The 22,876-nt window shown below is 51.1% G+C and overlaps 1 protein-coding gene across 4 annotated transcripts in view; it reads left to right on the plus strand.

Moving 5' to 3' along the window:
* The window catches only part of HTT (huntingtin), a 399,016-nt gene that overhangs the window by 259,896 nt on the left and 116,244 nt on the right, over positions 1–22,876 (plus strand). For all 4 annotated transcript variants that reach the window (XM_075346836.1, XM_075346838.1, XM_075346839.1 and 1 more), the window contains 6 exons: positions 325–380; positions 492–640; positions 1,036–1,172; positions 11,001–11,117; positions 11,303–11,425; positions 11,914–12,152. In XM_075346836.1, coding sequence (XP_075202951.1) covers positions 325–380; positions 492–640; positions 1,036–1,172; positions 11,001–11,117; positions 11,303–11,425; positions 11,914–12,152 — 821 coding nt within the window. The remainder of the gene's footprint in view (positions 1–324; positions 381–491; positions 641–1,035; positions 1,173–11,000; positions 11,118–11,302; positions 11,426–11,913; positions 12,153–22,876) is intronic.

A 22,876-nucleotide genomic window follows, 5' to 3' on the forward strand; every position in this document is an offset into this window, starting at 1 on the left:
TATAAAAGGTGAGGGCAGCTGGTGGTGATCAGCTTCCTTGGCTCCCAGCAAACTGTCACAAGCCAGCAGGGATTAACTTATGCTGTACTGGAGAGCAATGAAACCAGAACCAGCCGACGCACAATACAGGTTGTGTAACTAAGTGATACCAGGCGGTTTGTTAGTCTCTGCAGTGTGAATGGAGTTCGACGCCTTCATTGCACCCAATCCATGCAACGCTGGACACCGCATGACACTTATCTGCTGACCACTCCCCTTTAAAAGATTTTTTTTCCCCACTTTACACATCTATTTAATGTTCTTCTACACATTTATGCTTTTTAGGTCTTCATTGGCTTTGTTCTGAAGCAATTTGAGTACATTGAAGTGGGTCAGTTCAGGTAAGTTCCTCGCCCAACTGTTGTGTTTCTTGCCTATTAGCCATACATATTTATATTTGTACTGCAGATATAATATATATTTTTAATTCATGTTTTCCATCATCAAACTAGGGAATCGGAAGCCATCATTCCTAACGTGTTCTTTTTCCTGGTACTGCTGTCCTATGAGCGTTACCATTCCAAGCAGATCATTGGCATTCCCAAAATTATCCAGCTGTGCGATGGTATAATGGCCAGCGGGAGAAAAGCTGTGACCCATGGTAGGTGGACAAGAGAGATTACTCTACAGGAGAGGTCAGCGAAAATATTTGAGGGACCCCGCTCAAGCGGTCACGTCATTGTCCTGTGACCGCCAGACTGGAGTCCTGTGAACAAGCTCCGAGTTGCCGATGTCCCCGGTGCCTTTTTGCGCCTTTTGCTGATGTCGTGTGTATCTGTTGAGCCAGACCTAATAATCAGACAAAACGGATGAGGGTCACAGGGCTCTGGTTTACCAGTCATATGACTACCAACATGGCTGCCAGACCAGGGTCCTGCTTGTCTTTTTGCTCATTGTGTTTTTTGCAGTAGATGCAATTATGCCTTACATCATTGATAAGTGCACTCAATAGAAGTATACAATTTGTCAATGTGCGGAATGATTTTTGTATTGTAGCTATTCCAGCGTTGCAGCCCATTGTACATGACCTATTTGTACTAAGGGGAGTAAATAAGGCTGATGCCGGAAAAGAACTGGAGACTCAGAAAGAAGTGGTGGTGTCCATGCTGCTGCGGCTCATCCAGTATCATCAGGTGAGGGGGCACCAGCCATTGCATATTTAAAGAATACTAGCTGTACTACCCGGCTTCGCCAGGGTTAATAACTGCTGTTAACAAAATAGAATGTATTAACAAAAATGCATTCTGCACACAAAAACCACAAAACAAATAGATAGAAATGTAATTATAATGTCTGTCTCCCCCTCTGTATATATCTCTCTGTCTCTCTCTCTATCTTTGTCTGTCTGTCTCTTTCTCCGTCTGTCTCAATCTCTTTCCATGTCTGTCTATCTCTTTCCCTGTCTGTCTTTCTATCTGTCACTTTCCCTGTGTCTCTTTCCCTGTCTGTCTCTTTCCCTCTCTTTCCCTGTCTGTCTCTTTCCCTCTGTCGCTTTGTCTGTCTCTTTACCTGTCTTTCTGTGTCTCTTACCCTGTCTGTCTCTTTCCCTCTCTTTCCTGTCTGTCTGTTTCCCTGTGTCTGTCTCTGTCTCTTTGTCTGTGTCTGTCTCTTTGTGTCTGCCTCTCTCCCTGTTTGTGTCTGTCTCTTTCCCTGGCTGCATTTTGACACGCCAACATTCCATTTAAGGGCATGGCTTGCGCATTCTTCTGAAGTTCTGGCTGCGCTGTGGCTCCCAGTTCCATTCGCTTTAATGGAGGCAGGTTTTTTGGTGAATAACTGTAAAGAGCGAGGTTAAAATTTCCCCTCAAAACATAGCTTATGACACACATACACACACACACACACACACACACACACACACACACACACACACACACACACACACACACAGCTTTATATACTAGATAATAAATCCAGCACACACACACACAGCTTTATATATTAGATAATAAATCCAGCACCAATTCAGTGATTCAAGACTGGAATGGCTGCCTCATATCTGTCTTTTTTTTTTATTTTATTTTGCTTTGTGGAAGCACAATTAACTATCTAATTAGCCCAATCGTTTAGTCCCAGCACGAAAACAATGGACATGTCAATTCTTTGTGTTTTTTTTTTTTTTCCCCTGCGACTGATATAATCCACTGCAATGCTCGATCACTGCAGTGGATTATATGTGAGTGCTGTACTCACACACCATGCACCCGGCATGGTCTGTGAGGTGACTCGTAGCTCATTAACCAGGGGTCATCATCGTGATAACCCAGATTTTCCATGGCATTAATACGATCACTGGGGCCCGATCACCAGGGAGAGTTAAGCGATTCCTTTCCCTGCTTCCTGAATGCTGCGATCACAATTCATCGCAGTGTTTAGGGGGTTAAACTGCCAGGCACCGCTCCTGGCAGTGAGAGCAGAGTCTGAGCTGTAACATCAGCCAGAGACCCGGCGATGATCGCGGGGGTACAGTGCAGGAACTCCCACGATCACCATGACGTAAAGAAACATGAAAAAAGCAATTAACCCATTTTTCTCAACTACTGCAACCTACTGCTCTCTGGCCTCCTTTCCAACACTCTTGCACTCCTCCAATCTATCCTAAACTCTGCGGCCCGCTTAATCCACCTGTCCCCCCGCTATTCCAGCCTCTCCTTTATGCCAATCCGTTCACTGGCTTCCCATTGCCCGAAGACTCCAGTTCAAAAGACTAACCATGACCTACAAGGGGGCGTGGCCAGCGGACAGCATGAGCTGTCGCATCTGAGAGCAGCTCCGCAGTCCAACGCCTGATATTGAAATTAATCCTGCCGTAATCGGTAACCAAGACACACCATCAGATCCCTCCCGGTGCGGTGAACATTCTGATCTGCGATATGACTAGGGGACGCCGCGCAGCGGCGGCCGAGAAGCTGAAAAAATTTGCTCGGGACCCCCAGCAAGATGACGCCGGCAAGCAGGCAGCGCGGGAAGCCAGCTAGACGGAGGAAGAGTATGGCGCGGACGCCGAACCCGAGGGAACGCAGGAATTGACCTTACAACAGGTCTTAGCACGTCTCCTCGTGGCAATCCAGGACTCTAAAGTGTCGCTAACAGGCAAGATTGAGGAGGTAAAAATTGATGTGGGCCTCCTCAGACTGGATCTACAAAACCTCCGGGAGTGTGTCAAGGAGACGGAGCAGAGGATCTCCACGCTGGAGGACGACGCAAGAGCGACGCCCGGTAGGCTAACGTCCCTGGAGCAAGCGGCAAACAACTGGGCGCAGAGGGCTGACGACCTGGAAAACCGTCTACGTCGCAACAATTTGAGAATCCTGGGGATGCCGGAGAGAACGGAAGGAAGCGACCCATGTAAGTTCATGGATGCTTGGCTTCCTTGGAACCTTCCCTGATGCGACGCTATCTGCGGCCTATGCCATAGAAAGAGCCCATCGGGTCCCAGCTAAACCTCTTCCCCCGGGGGCGCAACCTAGACCTTTCCTGGCTCGGCTGCTAAGCAGCAGAGATAGAGACGCTATCCTGAGTGCCGCGAGACGCAAGGGACCGATACTGCACAACAACGCCTCTATATCGATATTCCCTGACTTCTCTGCGTCCCTTCAGAAAACGAGAGCATATTTCATCTAAGTGAAGAAGCACCTCAGGGAAGATCAGATTGCCTACTCCATGATTTTTCCAGCCCGCCTCAGAGTGGTTCATCAGGATCGATCCCTGTTCTTCACCTCCTGTGGAAGCGGAGGATTGGATCAACTCGCTGAAGCTTGGGAGGAAGCGCTGAAGCGGGCCGGGTTCCTGCGATGTCTTGGGGGTCGCTACTGAGACTAGATTGCGACTCCTCTGACCTGCAACCCCACAATTTTTGCTCCCCGGGATGACAACGAAGATGTGGATCCGGATCTTATGCGACGTGCTCAGGGTCGCTATTGCGTTTTGTTTGCGACCCCTGTGCTTTGAAATTCCATTTCCTGGATCGCTGGAAAGAAAGCGCTGTTGCGGGCCCGATTTCAGGGCGAAAGGTTTAGGGCCGCTGTTGTGTTCGGCTCGTGACTCCCCGAATATGGATTCTCGCTGCCTTATCTGTCGGGAGGGAAACACTGTTGTGGGTCCGAACCCTGCGATGCTTTATTGGTCACTACTGCGTCCAGTTTGCAACTCCGTTAAGATGGATTTCCGCAGCCTCTTACGTTGGAAAAGAAACTGAGTCGCCTAAGAAGCCCACGCTACAGAGATCCTTTCTCCTGACCCGGGGACTCTGAGTCTCAACCTCTGGAGGAGACTCTGGCCCGATCGCTATTGTGTTCTCGGATGCGGGTCACGGAGGACTCGAAATAATTATTCAAGTCATTGGCTGGACTGGATCCTCACTTTTGGAAGATCATATTTTGCATCGCAGTTAAGACTAATATTGCTATTCACTATAGATCTTTATTAAGGTTATGGTTACCGTATGTTATAGCTATATGTGTCCTATTGCTAACTCCCTACCTCTCCCTTTCCGCCCCTTCTTCCTTCCCCATCCCCCTTTTCTCAACTAATATTACATTGCTCTCTTCCCCTTTACCCACCTATTATCTAATCCAATTACTTCACACCCCCCACCCCAATCCCTGGCCCCTAGATCACCTTTCTAACACCTCCTTCCAATCCCATATCACGTTCCTCTAGCTTCCCCTCTCACCCCCCAGCCGAACTCATTCCTTCTCTTTCCCCCTACACCCCCTATCCCCAACCATCCCCCTATCTTTCCCAATTCACATTCCCCCTCTGCTGCTGAGACACATTCTGATATCCCACTTCTCCCCTCCCCCCCAACCACCTTCTTCTCCCCCCCCCGCCCCTCTTTCTACCCCTTTTCTTTATTCTCTTCTATTCCCCCCTCCCCCCCTCTTATCTTTTCTCCTACTCTCTTCCTTTCCCCCTTTCCCTCTCTTCTGGTTCCATCCCTCTTTCCAGGGTCCCCTTTCCCCCACCTCTATAATTTTATATATCATTCATACTGGACTGTAGGAGTGGCTCAGGTCCTTGATTGAGGACTCCCCCGTACCAAGTATAACAACTAGCCACGTTAGTTAACCCTAGACGTTTCTAGGGAAAATCTCTTTTGGTCCCACTACGGGACTTTTTCTTATCGTCTGCGTTGGGCAGCCGAGTGTTTAGGGGTACGTTTACCCACGTTAAGCTGCAGGTTGAGTACTTGACATACGTTTATTCAGTTTCACAGGTAATATTCACTAATGGTTATAAGTTTAATGACATGGAACGTCAGGGGACTGGGCACGGCCAGGAAAAGGGTGGCAGTGTTCTCACACATCAAATCTTCCAAAGCTCTGATTGTATGCTTACAGGAGACCCATCTGCTGTCTGAGACAGTTAGATTTCTTAAAAAGCCATGGATCCAATGGTCAGCTCATTCTACTCACTCCTCATTCTCCAGAGGGTTATCGGTATTGGTTCATAAATCACTACGCTGGGACCCGGGTAAGGTTGTAAAAGACCCTGAGGGGAAATATGTGTTCATTCAAGCCCACATCGACGGATCAATGGTTGTGATCCTAGCCATCTATATTCCTCCTACGATGGGCACCTTACTTCTGTATGAGGCAGCTAAGTTTGCTTCTCAATACCCTCAGGCACTGGTATTCTGTATGGGTGACTTTAATCTGATCAATAACCCCGGGCTAGATAAATTTAGTACCCAACAGGCCTCTATCCCTCAAATGATACAAACCAGATTGAGTGCATTCCTCAAGAAGGTGGAGTGGTGTGATATGTGGCGACTCCATAATCTAGTCTTGAGGGAATATACCTGCTACACCCCCGGGAAATACTCCCTATCCAGGATTGACTTCATATGTGGGAATGAGAAGTGGTATGCCACTTACCTAGATCTGTTTCAGACCATTCCCCAGTATTTGTGAGTGTCCGATGTGAGGGATGCACGTCACATAGACTATCTCGGAAAATTAACCCCTGGTGGCTGTCACTCTTTGGAGCCAATGATAGGATTCCTGACCAGATTAAGCCATACACTGAGATGAATTCTATTGAGGAAAATTACTCAGCTTATTGGGACGCACTCAAGGCATACCTTAGGGGCTGTTGCCAATCTTCCATCTCATACACCAAGAAACAAGCGGCCAGGGAAGAGCAGGACCTAGCTGCTCAAAATTAAATTATTGGAACACAGATTTACCTCTGACCCGTCTGAAGAAATAGGTCCCGCTGGCTACAAGTAGGGAGGCAATACCTTCTATTCTTGCAGGATAAGGCCAAAAGACATGTCTTCTTCACGAACCAGAGATACTATGAGCAGGGAAACCAATCTAGTAGCCTATTGACATTCCTGGTACACCAGTCCAGTAGCTCACCTGCGGTCCTCAGGATCAGAGTTTCTAGTGGGGAGATCATCACTTCCGTCAATGACATTTTGGAAGTGTTCTCGTCCTTTTATAAGCGCCTGTATGAGTACAGACCGACTTTCTCCAGGGAGGAAATCTGACTATCTGCGAGACCTTAGGTTTCCCAGATTGACTTCGGATCAGAGACTGGCTTTGGATGAGGACATTGGTCTGGAGGAGCTGGTGGAAGCGATGGGGGCCCTTAATAAAGGTAGGGCGTCTGGCCCTGACGGACTCCCGATTGAGATATATACAAAGTACCAGGGGGAGATTGCTTCAGCCCAACTGGAGACGATTGGGGCTTCATTCCGGATGGGTAGGTTGCACGACTCCTTCTATGAGGCCACTATCGTTTTATTATTGAAGCCGGATAAGGACACCCTGGACTGCGGCTCTTACAGACCAGTCTCATTGCTAAATTCTGATTACAAAATGCTTACGAGAATTCTGGCGACTAGACTCAATAAAGTGATCTCCTCCATAATACACAGGGAACAGTCTGGATTCATCCCAGGTAGGAGCACTTCGGCCAATCTGAGGAGGGCGCAGGTGATCTTACAGGCTGGTGCAAAACTGGACGAGGACTGGGCTCTGGTCTCACTGGATGCGGCTAAAGCTTTCGATTCCATTGAGTGGCCCTATCTGCTGGAGGTACTGCGGGCCTTTTGGTTTCGGTAATAATTTCATTCGGTTGAAATTATATACAAAGCGCCAACGGCCAACATTCAGGTGGGTGGCGGTGTGTCTGAGACCTTTTCCTTGGGGAGGGGAACCAGACAGGGGTGCCCCCTGTCTCCCCTCTTATTCGCCTTAGCCATGGAATTGTTGGCAGTGCACATTCGGGCGGACCCAGTGTACGAGGGAGTAAGGTATAGAGGGGGACAGGAACGTCTGTCACTGTATGCGGACGGCCTGCTGCTTTTTGCTTCCAAGCCGGACTCCTCCATTCCTAGAGCTGTGGAACTCATTGATCAGTTCGGGAGATTCTCGGGCCTAGCGATAAATTGGTCAAAATCATATCTCCTATTCTTATCCCATGGTAGAAATGAATCGGTAGACACATACTTATGTAGAATACCGGTAGTCGACCAGTTTAAATACCTGGGGATTATATTAACGAAAAGTCCAGCAGAGATGATTGCTAGAAATGTCGCGCCTCTCCTAACATACTTCGGGGAAAAATTTAATAGGTGGAGTCAGCTTCCCCTCTCAGTAGCGGGAAGGATTAACCTCCTCAAAATGATAGTACAACCAAAGTGTCTTTATATTACCCAGCTAGAGTTGAGCGGATCGGTCATAATCCGGGTCCGGCGGATCCGGATCGGTTTGCTGTCGAAGTCCGGATCCGATCCGGAATCTGCGGCCATATAAATCAATGGGGAACGGGATCCGGGACGAGAGAGCAAGAGAGAGAGAGAGAGAAAAAAAAAACTGATCCGGATCGTGCACCCTGGATCCCGGGTACCGGTCGGACTCTGATCGGAACCTCGAACAGTGCAGATTCGGATTTTTCAGATCCGGGTCCGCTCAACACTATACCCAGCATATCTTCGTACAGATTCCCTGGTCCTTTTTCCGCTCCATGGAATCCTTAATGATTTCTTTTGTCTGGGGTTCTTCTAGATCTAAAATCCAGCTAGTTAAATTGCAAAGACCTAAAGATCTGGGGGGTATGGCCCTCCCTGACCTATACATATATTATTTAGCTGGACAGTTGAAATATCTGGGATACTGGACATTGCCTGGCGCGCGGGTAGCTCCCCGGAGGGATTCTTGGCGGATTTCACGGGGGTGGAACTTCTATGACCCCTACTATCTGATCACAAACGAGCCCCTGCGGGCCGAATTCTCCCAATTCACAAACTGGGGGCCAAGATTTGAAAGGAAGTTAAGTCCACCTTTGGATTTCATGATGTACCCATTGAGACCCCTTTATGGGGCAATTTGGACCTTCCGCGTTTCTGTGGATTACCTGGGCTTTGCGGAATGGAGGAGTCGAGGAATAGTCTCCCTGAGTTCAATAGTCCGTGATAATGAGCTCCGTCCTTTTGCGCAGCTGCAGGCTGAGTATGATTAGCCGGATTCTCATGGATTCAAGTACCTCCAGGTCAGACATGCTTTCCGGGCTCAATTCTCTGGTCGTGGGGTTAGATTTTCCTCATTCCCGATAATCGGAATTATTAGATGACAGGGCCCTGGGGGTCTAATCTCCAAATTATACTCATCCCTCATCCGGGCCAGGGCCAAGGCCATGAACAATCCTCTCTCCGTTTTGGGGAAATGGAAAACCAAAATTCCTGAGTTAGATGATATAGTTTGGGATGACATTATCGAATCCCACACCTTAGTTTCTCCTGCAATTAACAATAGACTCATTCAGCTATACAATATCCATCAGAGCTATATCACTCCGGTAAGACTAAATAAAATGAATAGCACGGTTGCGGACATTCGCCCGAGGTGTGGGAGAGGCGGGGCAGACTTTTGGCATATGATATGGGAATGTCGTGTTGTCTACTCCTATTGGACAGAAGTTGCATCAGCGCTCTCATCTGTGTTGGAGAAAGTGGTCCCTATGAGCCCGATCCTGGTCCCAATCTGAGAATCTGCTACTAAAAGAAGGTCCTTTTCCTGGCCCGAAAGGGCACGATACTAAATTGGATGAATCCTAGACCCCCATCCAGAGCTTCTTGGATTGCCCTTGTGAATGCCATAATTCCTCTAGAGCAATTTGTATTCAAGAACAGGGGTTCTGTAAATAAATTTGAGAAAATTTGGGGCGGGTGGCTGAGATCGCCCTTGACAGGGGATTCGCCAAGTTCCTTGGCTACAAACTTACAAGACCTTTCGTCTTAAATCCTTCTTTCTGATATAATGCACACTCGGATGGTGTAATCTTATAGAATGTATCAGTTTCCATGCTGGCAGTGTGACACGGTTTCCAGCACTCGATAATATTACTCTACGTCTATATGGTATTACATTTTTTTTTTTATACAACGTGCGATTGGATACCTGTACATCATCTAATGTTCAAATTTTATCCTCCAAGTACAAATGACTGTATTGATTTCTGATGCTATGTTATACTTAACCTTCAATAAAACGAGTTTAAAAAAAAAACATGACCTACAAAGCCATCCACAACCGGTCTCCTCCATACATCTGTGACCTAGTCTCTCAGTACATACCTGCACGCAACCTCAGATCCTCACAAGATCTTCTTCTCTACTCCTCTCTTATCTATTCTTCCCACAATCGCATACAAGATTTCTCCCGTGCCTCCACCATACTCTGGAATGCTCTACCCCAACATATCAGACTCTCTCCTGTCGTGGAAAGCTTCAAGAGGAACCTGAAGACTTACCTCTTCCAACAAGCCTACAACCTACAATAACCTTCAGTCCAGTACACCACTGCGCAACCAGCTCTGTCCTTACCTATTACACCTTCACCCATTCCCTGTAGACTGTGAGCCCTCGTGGGCAGGGTCCTCTCTCCTCCTGTAGACTGTGAGCCCTCGCAGGCAGGGTCCTCTCTCCTCCTGTAGACTGTGAGCCCTCGTGGACAGGGTCCTCTCTCAGACTGTGAGCCCTCGTGGGCAGTGTCCTCTCTCCTCCTGTAGACTGTGAGCCCTCGTGGGAAGTGTCCTCTCTCCTCCTGTAGACTGTGAGCCCTCACGGGCAGGGTCCTCTCTCCTCCTGTAGACTGTGAGCCCTCGCGGGCAGGGTCCTCTCTCCTCCTGTAGACTGTGAGCCCTTGCGGGCAGGGCCCTCTCTCCTCCTGTAGGCTGTGAGCCCTCACGGGCAGGGTCCTCTCTCCTCCTGTAGACTGTGAGCCCTTGCGGGCAGGGTCCTCTCTGCTCCTGTAGACTGTGAGCCCTCGCGGGCAGGGTCCTCTCTCCTCCTGTAGACTGTGAGCCCTTGCGGGCAGGGCCCTCTCTCCTCCTGTAGGCTGTGAGCCCTCGCGGGCAGGGTCCTCTCTCCTCCTGTACCAGTCTGTTTTGTATCGTTAATGATTGTTGTACTTATTTTTATGTATACCCTTTTCACGTGTAAAGTGCCATGCAATAAATGGCGCTATGATAATAAATAATAATAATTTTTCCTGCCAAAACATGCAGTTTTGTGTGCAGAAAATCTGCTACGTGGGCACAAACCCTAAAGAGCCCCAACTGAAATGCAGCGGAGGTGCGCATGCTTGACCTCGACTCTATTCATTGTCTATGGTACTACCGAAGAAAGCAAAGTACAGCTCTATTTTTGGCAGTCCTTTGACAATGAAGACCGTGTGCACCTTTGCTCCAATCAAGACTAGAGCGTCATTCTCTGAGTTTCTTGGGGTCACACCTCTAGCGATGAGCAAGTTATCCCCGATGCTAGAGATGGAGGATAACTTGCAATTTAAAGCCCTTTATTGTTGCTTTACTAGTACTAGTTTGCACCACCATTGTGATGGTGCCTGTACAATGGTGACTTTGGAGAGACTTTTTCTCCATATTCTTTTGTTTTTGCAGTAATTACTGGCCTTAGACTTAAGGCTTTATTTCCTGCTTTGTATTTCCAGGTCCTGGAGATGTTCATCTTGGTCCTGCAGCAGTGCCACAAAGAAAACGAAGATAAGTGGAAGCGGTTATCCCGGCAGATAGCGGATGTGATCCTACCCATGTTGGCAAAGCAGCAGGTACGGGTTACCATTGCGTGTTTTTTTTGTTTTTTTTTTTTGCAGAAACAATCAAGCCTGGTGTCTGAGGAGAGGACAAAACCCTCCAGCCTGTGACAATACATTGTTTTTTGCCTCGTGTCCATCTCCTAATCGCAGGGTGGTGAGTCTAAAAATCTGATGTTACCACGTTTTTTGCCTTTCAGATGCACATTGACTCTCATGAAGCTCTGGGGGTGCTGAATAGTTTATTTGAAACCTTGGCCCCTTCATCCCTACGCCCCGTAGACATGTTGCTGAGAAGTATGTTCGTCATTCCATATACCATGGTGAGTGGGGAGCGAGGTGCAATCTCGGCTGTTAGGCTGCTTTTACATTACGTTTAGTGGTCCCGTCGGGGCTTCCGACCGAACAGCCCCGCAAAACGTGTTTCGGACGCATGCGCCGATTGGGCCATTGACTATAATGGAGCAGACGGAGTCAGCGTGTGCTCTGTCTTGCATCATTTTCAGGAGCATACACTTAATGGAGGCGGACACCCAGACATAGCAGACTATGTTTTGGTGTCCACCTGCCGAAAGCATATACGCCCGAAAATGGTGCAAGACTGAGCACACGCTGACTCAGTCTTCTCCATTATAGTCAATGGCCCCGTCAGCGCATGCGTCCAAAACACGTCTTGTGGTGGGTTCGGGCCGTGAACGGAGGTAAAAATAAAATGTGAAAGCCGCCTTACATCGCCGTCACCACGTACCACGTGGCTGATTTTGGGACAACTTCTATACAATGTTCTTCTTTATACATTGTTGTCGCACAGGCCTCCGTGAGCACCGTCCAGCTGTGGATATCTGGAATCTTGGCCATTCTCCGTGTGCTTATCTCACAATCTACGGAGGACATTGTTCTGTCCCGGATCCAGGAGCTGTCCTTCTCACCGGTCCTGATATCATGTCAGAATATCACTCGATTAAGGGACGGGGAAAGTAACCGCCAGAGCTCGGAGGAGGATGCCGAACAGAACCAGGTCAAGGCTCCGCCGGAGGAAACGTTTTCTCGGTAGGTATTTATTGCCACCCAGATATATGTAATGAGATATCTATAGACGCCACATCAACTGGTCAGATCCTTTATGGCCTCCTTCACACATCCGTGATTCCGGTACGTGTGACGTCTGTTTTCACGTGTACCAGAGACATGAACACATGTAGACCCATGAAAATCAATGGGTCTGCGCACACCTCCGTGCTTTCACACAGACGCGGGTCTATGTGCTCCACACCATGACCTGTCCATTTTTCTCCGGCTGTACTGATGTCACACGGAAAGCACACCGATGTGATCTGTGTGACATCAGTATGACACGTACTGGAAAAAACACGTGTCTTTGAAATAAAATATTTTTTTATACTCCGCTGTCTTTGGCGCTGCTGTCTCTTGCTTCTGGGCCCACTCATTATGCTTATGAATGTTCACTGCACCGTGGACCCGGAAGCAGCATTCGTGCGGGAGACAGCAGCACCTGGGACAGGTATAGAAATTCATGCTGTCCGTGTGCTATATCCATATGTTACACAGATAGCACACCATGACACAGACGGACACACATATACGCAGTTTCACCACGGACTTTGCAAAACGTGTGTGTTTTGCATGGAGGTGTGAAAAGAGGCCTAAGAGGGTTTTTAAGGACGTTCATATTGATGGCCCATGGTTAGCTGATTGAGGGGCTTATTTAGCAGGCACAGCCCCGCACTTTAGGTTCTGGCTGTGCCTTTTATTTCATCTCTCCCATTGAAGTGAATGGGAGTGACGTGCAGTGCCAGACACCGCTGATGCAATTTTCACAGCAATGTGCCTGGTCATTGTCTGTTTTAAAGAGTTTCCATTAGGTAATGCTTCAGTATCGCGCTGAGACGCAACTCTTACATCTCAGGACAACAATACCATGCGATTTGCTGCATTGTAAGAAATCCTTATATAACACATAATGTCAGTAAATCTTCTAAAATGAGCCACGTACAGGTAATTGCAACAAATAGGAATCTGGCTGGTTTCTGCGTGGTGCTCTGGGTGTGAGTGGAGTAGATGTGACTGGTATGTGCCCACATTGCAGATTTGGTTGCACAAATTTCTGTATCTCTTGGCAGGAAAAATGCACGGTTTGCACTTTTGAATGCATTTTTTAGACTCTTTTTAATGCATTCTTGGCATGCGTTTTTTTCATTGCTTTTAAGGGGGAAAACGCAGCCAAAAACACTAAGAATTGACATGTAACAGATTATTTTTTGCACCAAATGTACAAAGAGAAAATCTTGAACGTGTGCATTACAGTTCAGGATTCTCATTGACGTCAGAATTTGCTTGCAGTTTTGTTTTTGTGACAAATATGTAAGCAAAAACGCATAAATTAAGCGGCAAAAACGCAACGAGTGCACACAGCCGATGTGTGGTACGCTGGAATATTTTTATAATTGCGTGAAGTCACAATCTGGGGCTTACAGGGGATTTCTCCATGTTCTTTATTCAGTAGGTCCAGATGATTGACAGCTCAAACGAATGGCTGCTGGCTGTAATTATGTGCATTCTTCTAGGAGCCTAGGGTCTCTAAGGCTATGTGCACACTAGAAAGTGCCTTTTCTTTATCATTCCTATGGGAGACCCAGACCATGGGGTGTATAGCTTCTGCCTCCGGAGGACACACAAAGTACTATACTAAAAAGTGTAGCTCCTCCCTCTGAGCATATACACCCCCTGGATAACCAAATATAGCCAATTCAATGCTTTGTGTTCAGGAGGCACACATCCACACATGCATTCTCATCTGATTCTGATTTTTGGAAAGAATTTGAAGAAAAGCGGGTCCAAGCCTGGACTCCCGGCATGTCCCTTCTCACCCCACTGTGTCGGCGGTGTTGTTAAGGTTGATTTCAGGGCTGGAGCCTTACATGCCGCGCTCCTTCACCATCCCTCGGGCTCTGGCTTGAAGTGGGAGCCAGCACGGTTCTCCCTGCCTTGCAGGAGACCGGTCTCCATCCGCAGCCATTCAGGATCCTGCCGGACGGAGCACTCATCCCCAGGGACTTGAAACCCTGCGTCTCACAAGCTAAGTATCTGAGACGTTATTTTCGGGGGGTCCCTTGTACTTTATTGTTGGGGAGAGTGGGCTGTGTATCTATTCTGACATTTCCGGCCGGTTCTCTGGTTTTCACCTGAGATCTGCGCCGATGGTGCCTGCATGCCGGCCGCATAGTTAAATTTAGGCCCCGGCTTCGCCTGAGGCCTAGTTTCGATTTCACTGCCCCTGCATGTCAATCATGCAGATTGACAGTGCGGCTCCGCCCAGCGGCCGTTCGGCACAGGGGAGGGACACTCCTCTCTGAGGAAATATTCCCTCCCCTGTAAATCTCCTTGGCCCTCCGGATTCCGCTCTTAGAGTAGGCCCCGCCCCCTCTCCTCGCTCCGGCGCCATTTTATCAGCGTTCTTATGCCATGTCTGCACAGCGATCGGCGCTGGCTGCAGCATCTCTCTGGGGGTCCGGGCTGTGGGATCTGGAGGGCACAGAGACGTCCCAATGTCAAACGGTCTGGTAAGCCACAACCTCCGGTTGTGGACCTGCTTATATACTCTTTGGGGGTCATTCTGGCTCAGAGCCCCCACTTCAGCAGCATGTCTCACACGAGGAGCAAGGCTGCAAGGCTGTACTCAATATGCACTGCATGTAGGCTCGTACTGCCTGTATCGAGCACATATCCACATTGTGATGCCTGCTCTCACATGGTGGTGCCTCAGCCTGGAGTCTCATCCCCAGTGGTCCCTCCGGCTGCTCCGGCTCCGGTGGCTGAACCCCCGGCTTGGGTAGAATCCTTCTCTAAGTCTATCTCCCAGTCTTTTGCCGACTCCATGGGACAGCTGTCCCGGACTCTGCTGAGCATGCATCAGCCCCCTTCTCAGGGCGCCTCTGCTGCTACGGCTCGCTCAGCAGAGCTCACAGAGGATTCTTCATCTGGTCTCAGACCCCGTCCTCCTAAAAGGAGACGCAGGGTCCCCTCTCCTTCCTCGTCCCGCGGCTCTGATTCACGAGCTGACTCGCAGGACGAGGAGGATGCCTTTACTGGGGGCTCGGACGCTACCTCCTGCCCTATTGATCTGTCCGAAAGTGACGCAGATGTTAGTGCTTTGATTGCGTCCATTAATTCTGTACTGGACCTCAATCCGCCTGTATCAGAGGAGCAACCCTCTCTGGCAGAAAAGCACCAGTTTACCTTGCCTAAGGGAACAAGGAGTATGTTCTTTAACCACTCCAGTTTTCAGGCCACTGTGACCAAGCCTAGGGCCTGTCCTGACAGACGCTTCCCAAAGCGTGGTTCTGATGACCGTTTTCCGTTTCCACCAGAGGTGGTCAAGGAGTGGGCTCATTCACCAAAGGTAGACCCTCCGGTGTCTAGACTCTCAGCCCGGACCGTTGTATCAGTGGCTGATGGCACCTCACTTAAGGATTCCACTGACCGCCAGGTTGACCTTCTGGCCAAATCTGTATATGAGGCGGCAGGGGCCTCGTTCTCCCTCACCAGGGACTCTATGCCCGAAATGGTTGCCTTAACTTCCAGGCTTCAGCCTTTTCATCCTTGCCATGTCTGCCATGCTGGAGGCTTCTCACCGCACTGCGGTGGCTTCGGCTAATTCTCTCGCTTTCCGCAGGATCTTGTGGCTTCGAGAGTGGATGGCAGATGCTTCTTCAAAGAAGTACCTTGCTGGACTCCCATTTGCTGGGTCCAGGCTGTTCGGTGAACAACTGGATGAAATTATTAAGGAAGCTACTGGCGGGAAGAGTACTTCCATGCCACAAACTAAAACCAGGAAACCTGCCCAGGGTAGGAACTAGTCGAGGTTTCGTTCTTTTCGTTCCTCCAATTGGTCGTCCTCTAAGGCCTCGGCCTCGTCCACTAACTCAGCCAAGGACCAAAAACCCAACTGGCGCACGAAGCCGCGTCCTCAGAAGACCGCAGGAGCTGCTTGCCACTAAGGCAGCCTCCTCTTGACTATCTGGCCGCGCCAGCAACGTCCTTGGTCGGTGGCAGGCTCTCCCACTTTGGGGACGTGTGACACGTCTCCGATCAGTGGGTGCGGGATATCATCTCCCACGGCTACAGGATAGAATTCTCTTCCAGCCCGCCAAACAGATTTTTTCTGTCAACTCCCCCCTGCTCCAAGGCCGCCGCCTTCTCACAGGCCGTGGCATCCTTGCAGGCCAACGGAGTAATTGTACCGGTTCCCGCCCAGGAACGGTTCAGAGGTTTCTACTCAAATCTCTTCCTAATCCCCAAAAAGGACGGTTCCTTCCGGCCCATCCTGGATCTCAAGCTTCTTAACAAGCATGTTCAGGTGCGCCTTTTTCGCATGGAGTCTCTGCGATCAGTCATTGCCTCAATGACCCAAGGAGATTTCCTAGCATCCATCGACATCAGAGATGCCTATCTGCATGTGCCAATTGCAGTTTCACACCAGCGTTGGCTACGTTTTGCAATCGTAAAGGAACATTTCCAATTCGTGGCTCTCCCCTTCGGGTTAGCCACGGCCCCTCGAGTATTCACCAAGGTCATGGCAGCAGTGGTTGCGGTTCTGCACCTCCAGGGGTTTGCAGATCCCTTTGCCTGGACGACCTTCTAGTTAAGGCTTCATCCAGTGCAGACTGTCAGCGGAGTGTCTCGCTCACTCTCGCCACTCTAGTCCAATTCGGCTGGCTTGTCATTCTGCCCAAGTCCACTCTGACTCCGACCCAGAAGCTCACGTCCCTAGGGATGCAATTCGAGACTCTGCCGGCACTTGTGAAGCTGCCCTTAGTCAAACAGCAGTCCCTCCACTGGCGGTGCGCTCTTTGCTGAGGCCCCGCCGTCATTCCATCAGGCACCTAATGCAGGTGCTGGGTCAGATGGTGGCGTCAATGGAAGCGGTTCCCTTTGCCCAGTTCCATCTGCGTCCTCTGCAGCTGGACATTCTCCGCTGTTGGGACAAGCGGACTTCCTCCTTGCACAGGTTAGTGACTCTGTCGCCACAGACCAGGGGCTCCCTTCAGTGGTGGTTCGGCCCCTCTCTGTCTCAGGGACACTCCTTCCTGGCCCCGTCCTGGGTGATCCTCACCACGGATGCCAGTCTATCCGGCTGGGGAGCAGTATATCTCCACCACAGAGCGCAGGGCACTTGGACTCCGTCCGAATCAGCCCTCTCGATCAATGTGCTGGAAATCGGAGCTGTGCTTCTAGCTCTCTTAGCCTTTCACCACCTGTTGGCGGGCAAGCACATTCGAGTCTAGTCAGACAACGCGACAGCGGTTGCCTACATCAACCACCAGGGCGGGACACGCAGCCGCTTGGCAATGTTGGAGGTTCAACACATCCTTCAGTGGACGGAGGACTCCAAGTCCACCATATCCGCAGTCCACATCCCAGGCGTGGAAAACTGGGAGGCAGATTATCTCAGCCGTCAAACCGTGGACAGCGGCGAGTGGGCTCTGCATCCGGCAGTGTTTCGGTCAATCTGCCGCAAGTGGGGCACTCCGGAAGTGGATCTTCGCTCCCACGATCCTCAGGCCTTTGCAGCGGACGCGCTGGTCCAAGATTGGTCCCAGTTTCGTCTATCTTACGTGTTTCCCCCTCTAGCTCTCTTGCCCAGAATCCTGCGCAAGATCAGAATGGAGGGCCGTCGGGTCATCCTCATTGCTCCAGACTGGCCCAGGCGAGCTTGGTACCCAGACCTGCTCCATCTGTCCGTAGAGGTGCAGTGGCATCTCCCAGACCGTCCAGACCTTCTCTCACAAGGTCCGTTTTTCCGCCAGAATTCTGCGGCTCTCAGATTGACGGCGTGGCTCTTGAGTCCTGGATCTTGACGGCTTCTGGTATCCCTCCTGAAGTCATCTCCACTATGACTCGGGCTCGGAAGTCTTCCTTGGCCAAAATCTATCACAGGACCTGGAGAATTTTCCTGTCCTGGTGTCGCTCTTCCGGCCATGCTCCTTGGCCTTTTTCCTTTCCGACCCTCCTGTCTTTTCTACAGTCCGGTCTGCAGCTAGGACTATCCCTCAATTCCCTCAAGGGACAGGTCTCGGCTCTGTCAGTGTTGTTCCAGCGGCGTATCGCCCGGCTGGCTCAGGTGCGCACCTTCATGCAGGGCGCATCTCACATCATTCCGCCTTACCGGCGGCCTTTGGATCCCTGGGACCTTAATCTGGTCCTCACGGCTTCGCAGAGACCCCCCCTTTGAGCCTCTTAGGGAGGTTTCTTGGTCTCGTCTTTCACAGAAAGTGGTCTTTCTAGTGGCCATAACTTCCCTCAGGAGAGTCTCTGATTTGGCTGCGCTCTCTTCGGAGTCACCTTTTTTTGGTTTCTTTGTCGCTCCATTGGGAGACCCAGACAATTGGGTGTATAGCTACTGCCTCCGGAGGCCACACAAAGTATTACACTTAAAAGTGTAAACCCCTCCCCTCTGCTATACACCCTCCCGTGCATCACAGGCTCCTCAGTTTTTATGCTTTGTGCGAAGGAGGCAGACATCCACGCATAGCTCCACATCTTAGTCAGCAGCAGCTGCTGACTATGTCGGATGGAAGAAAAGAGGGCCCATATTAGGGCCCCCAGCATGCTCCCTTCTCACCCCACTCTGGTCGGCGGTGTTGTTAAGGTTGAGGTACCCATTGCGGGTACAGAGGCTGGAGCCCACATGCTGTTTTCCTTCCCCATCCCTTTAGGGCTCTGGGTGAAGTGGGATCCTAATCGGTCTCCAGGCACAGGGGACCGTGCTCCCTCCGCAGCCCCTGGGGAATCTGCTGGACAGGAGCCGTGTATCGTCAGGGACAAGGCCCTGCTACTGTGAGGTACTCTGTGTCCCCGTGGGGACCGCGCATGGAGCGCTGGTGCCATATACACTGCAGCACTGCTGGGTGTGTTAGTGCGCCGGGGACTACCGCGCCGGCCGCGCTTATTTGCGGGCCGCGCTTATAAATTTAGTCCCCGGCTTTTGCGGCCTAGTATCGCATATTCCCGCCCACAGGCCTGCCAGTCAGGGGAAGAGCGGGACGCTGCACAGGACGTCAGCGCTGAGGGCTGGAGCATACTCTGTATCCTCCTCCCCCCTCACTCAGCACAGTGGGGCACTGGATTCCCGCACTTTCTAGGGCACGCCCACGGCCCCCTCCTCCCCACAGAACGCCGGCAGCCATTACTGTCAGCACTTCTGACGCTGGAGAGGAGAGACACCAGGGAGGCCCAGGCAGGGATTCTGGTGATCACACATATCTATATATATATGCTTGTATGCTGTACATGTATGGTCGCACTGTTGAATTTTGGCTACTCCAGGAGAAGCCTTACAGTCCTCCCGGGCACTGTTCAATCATTACCGCCCCCGGACCTGCCAGTCAGGGGGAAGGGCGGGACAGTCGGGCTGACGCAGACAGTGAGGGCCGGAGCACACTTCGCTGTCCTCCGCCCCCCTCACTATTCACGCTACGGCACTGATCCCCGCAAGGTACTCAGTGTCCCCTTGGGGACGGTGCAGAGAGCACCTTCGCCTCAGACTTGGCGACTACCGCGTCGACCGCGCCTGCTTGCCGGCCGCGGTCTGTAACTTTAGCTCCCGGCTTTTGCGGCCTAGCGCCTTAAACTCACGCCCCTGGCCCTGCCAGTCAGGGGGAAGGGCGGGACGGTCAGTCGGAGGCTAGCAGTGACGGCTGGAGCACACTTGGCTGTCCTCCGCCTCCCTCACGTTTCACTCAGGGCACCAGATTCCCGCACTTTTGGGGTTACGCCCACGGCTCTCCCATCCACTGTACGCCGACAGCCATGTTTTCATGCTTCAGGGTCGGTACACCAGGGGGCTTCTTCTCGATGCTGGGCCCCCTAGAGTGATGAACTGTATATGTGATGCACTGTATATATGGATATATAATGTTTGTATGCAGTTTCACAGTTCGGCGGTACATATGTATCCTCAATGATCACTGTGAACATTTCTCGGGCCATGTGGCTCTCGCTCAGCCGGTGTCGGGGGCACTGTGGAGCTTCGCCGGCGTTCCCTATCCAGGCGGCAGGGACAGAGTTACAGCTTGCTGAGAAACTCTCTGGGTCATTTTCACTATCCATGTCTCAGGCTATGGACAAATGGTCGGCTAAGAGACTAGGAGTTTGCAGTCCAGCCCAGCCCCTTACACAGGCCCCGGGCACTGCGGGATCGCCCCAGGCCTCTATCGGTCTGCGACGAAGCGTGTTCCTGGGGTGGCCTCTAGTTTTTACGTGGTGAACTCCAGCACGAACCGCAGTCCCAGTCCGGCTAAGCAGCCTTGCTTGGAATCTTCCCCGACTTCTTCAAGGGTCTCAGCTTGAGGACCCTCTAGAGGATGGGGCGGAGGTCGCAACCCAGGACTCTGTCCGGACGTGGCTCTCAAGGCTTCACAGATACTGTCCAGAAGCACAGAACGCCTTATAACACACGTTGTCCCTTCCCCTCTGACGTTGTTCAGGTTTGGGCTCAGTGTCATAAAGTGCCCTCCAGTCTCTTGACCGGCGGCTAGATCTGTAGTAGCAGTGGCTGGCGGGCCCACGCTCAAGAATGCCACGGACAGACAGATAGAATTCCTAATGAGATCCATCTATGAAGCCATAGGTGCGTCCGTTGCCCCAGCCTTTGCAGGGGTGGGCACTCCAGGCTATTTCAGCTGCTCTGCTCAGATCAATGCGGTCATCCTGTGCTTCGCAATAGCGTCTTTGACGTCTCAGGCGGTGGTATTTTCATCCTCCGCTGTGCACAGAGAACCTTTTCTGCATGGCGGTCCAGGTCAGGGGAGACATTCTGTCTTACGGTCACAGGATAGAGCTCAGTTCTCGTCCTCCGACTCGTTGCTTCAGAGCATCTCCGTCCCCCGAACGAGCCGATGCACGTTTCCAGGCGGTGAACACTCCGAAGGCAGGAGGAGTTGCGATCCTCGTTCCCATTCAAGAACGTAGTCGCGGTTTTTTACTCCAGCTTGTTCGTGGTACCAGATAGGACGGATCACTCCGCCCTGTTCTGGACTTCACACTGCTCAACGGACAGAGAACCTGACGGTTCCGGATGGAATCTCTCCGCTTGCCATCGCCTTTGATGGCCCAAGGAGGCTTCCTAGCATCAATCGACATCAGGGATGTTTATCTCCACGTGCCGATTGTACCAGAATATCAGCGCTTCCTGCGCTTCGCCATAGGGAACGAACACTTTCAGTTCGTGGCACTAACTGCCGGCCTGGTGACAGCCCTACGGGCCTTCACCAAGGTCATGACAACGGTGGTAGCGGTCCTACTCTCTCAGGCAATCTGCTGGTCAAGGCCCCCTCTCGGGTGGCATGCCAACACAGCCTGAACATTGCCCTAGAGACTCTCCAGAGATTCGGGTGGTTCATCAATTTTTCCTAAAGTCAAAATTGACACCGGCCCAATCACTGACATATCTCGGCAGGGAGTTTCATACTCTCTCAGCGATAGTGTAGCTTCCGCTGGACAAACAGCGTTCACTACAGACAGGGGTGCAATCGTTCCTTCGAGCCCAGTCACACCCTTTGAGGCGCCTCATGCACTTCCTAGAGAAGTTGGTGGCAGCAATGGAGGCAGCTCCGTTTGCGCAGATTCATCTGCGCCCACTTTATTGGGACTGTCTCCGCAAATGGGACAGCAAATCGACGTCCCTCGACAAGAACGTTGCTCCTTCTCGGGCAGCCATGGCCTCCCTTCAGTGGTGGCTTCTTCCCACTCTTGTCGAAGGAAAAATCCTTCCTGCCCACATCCTGGGCTGTGGTCACGGCGGACGCGAGTCTGTCAGGGAGTCTTCCTCCGCCACAGGGCTCAGGGTACATGGACTCAGCAGAGTCCTCCCTCCAGATCAATGTTCTGGAGGTAAGGGCAGTGTTCTAGCCCTAAAAGCGTTCCAGCCATGGCTGGAAGGCAGGCAGATCCGAATTCAGTCGAACAACGCCACGGCGGTGGCATACATCAACCACCAAGGCGGCACAACCAGTCGGCAAGCCTTCCAGCAAGTCCGGCGGATTCTGCTGTGGGTGGAAGCCACAGCCTCCACCATCTCCGCAGTTCACATCCCGGGCGTAGAAAACTGGGAAGCAGACTTTCTCAGTCGCCAGGGCATGGACGCAGGGGAATGGTCTCTTCGACCGGACGTGTTTCAAGAGATTTGTTGCCGCTGGGGGAAGCCGGACGTCGACCTATTGGCGTCCCGGCACAACAACAAGGTCCCGGCATTCATGGCACGTTCTCAAGATCACAGAGCTCTGGCGGCAGACGCATTAGCCTCAACCTGACTGCGTAGCCATTGAGTCCTGGATCCTAGCGTCTTCAGGGTTATCTCAAGAGGTCATTGCCGCTATGAGACAAGCCAGGAAACCAACGTCCGCCAAGATCTACCACAGGACGTGGAAGATCTTCTTATCCTGGTGCTCTGATCAGAGTTTTACTCTCTGGCCATTCGCCTTGCCCACTTTCTGTCCTTCCTTCAATCCGGAATGGAAAAGGGGTTGTCTCTCGGTTCCCTCAAGGGACAAGTTTCGGCGCTTTCTGTGTTGTGTCCAAAAGCGTCTAGCCAAACTCCCTCAGGTACGCACGTTCCTGCAGGGGGTTTGCCACATAGTCCCTCCTTACAAGCGTCGGCTAGAACCCTGGGATCGGAACAGGGTGATACCGGCTCTTCAGAAACCACCCTTCGAGCCAATGATTGATATTCTTTTCCACGACTTCGCAGAAGGTGG

Source organism: Anomaloglossus baeobatrachus, chromosome 1 (genome assembly GCF_048569485.1).
Source record: "Anomaloglossus baeobatrachus isolate aAnoBae1 chromosome 1, aAnoBae1.hap1, whole genome shotgun sequence".
In the NCBI taxonomy this organism is placed as follows: Eukaryota; Metazoa; Chordata; class Amphibia; order Anura; family Aromobatidae; genus Anomaloglossus; species Anomaloglossus baeobatrachus.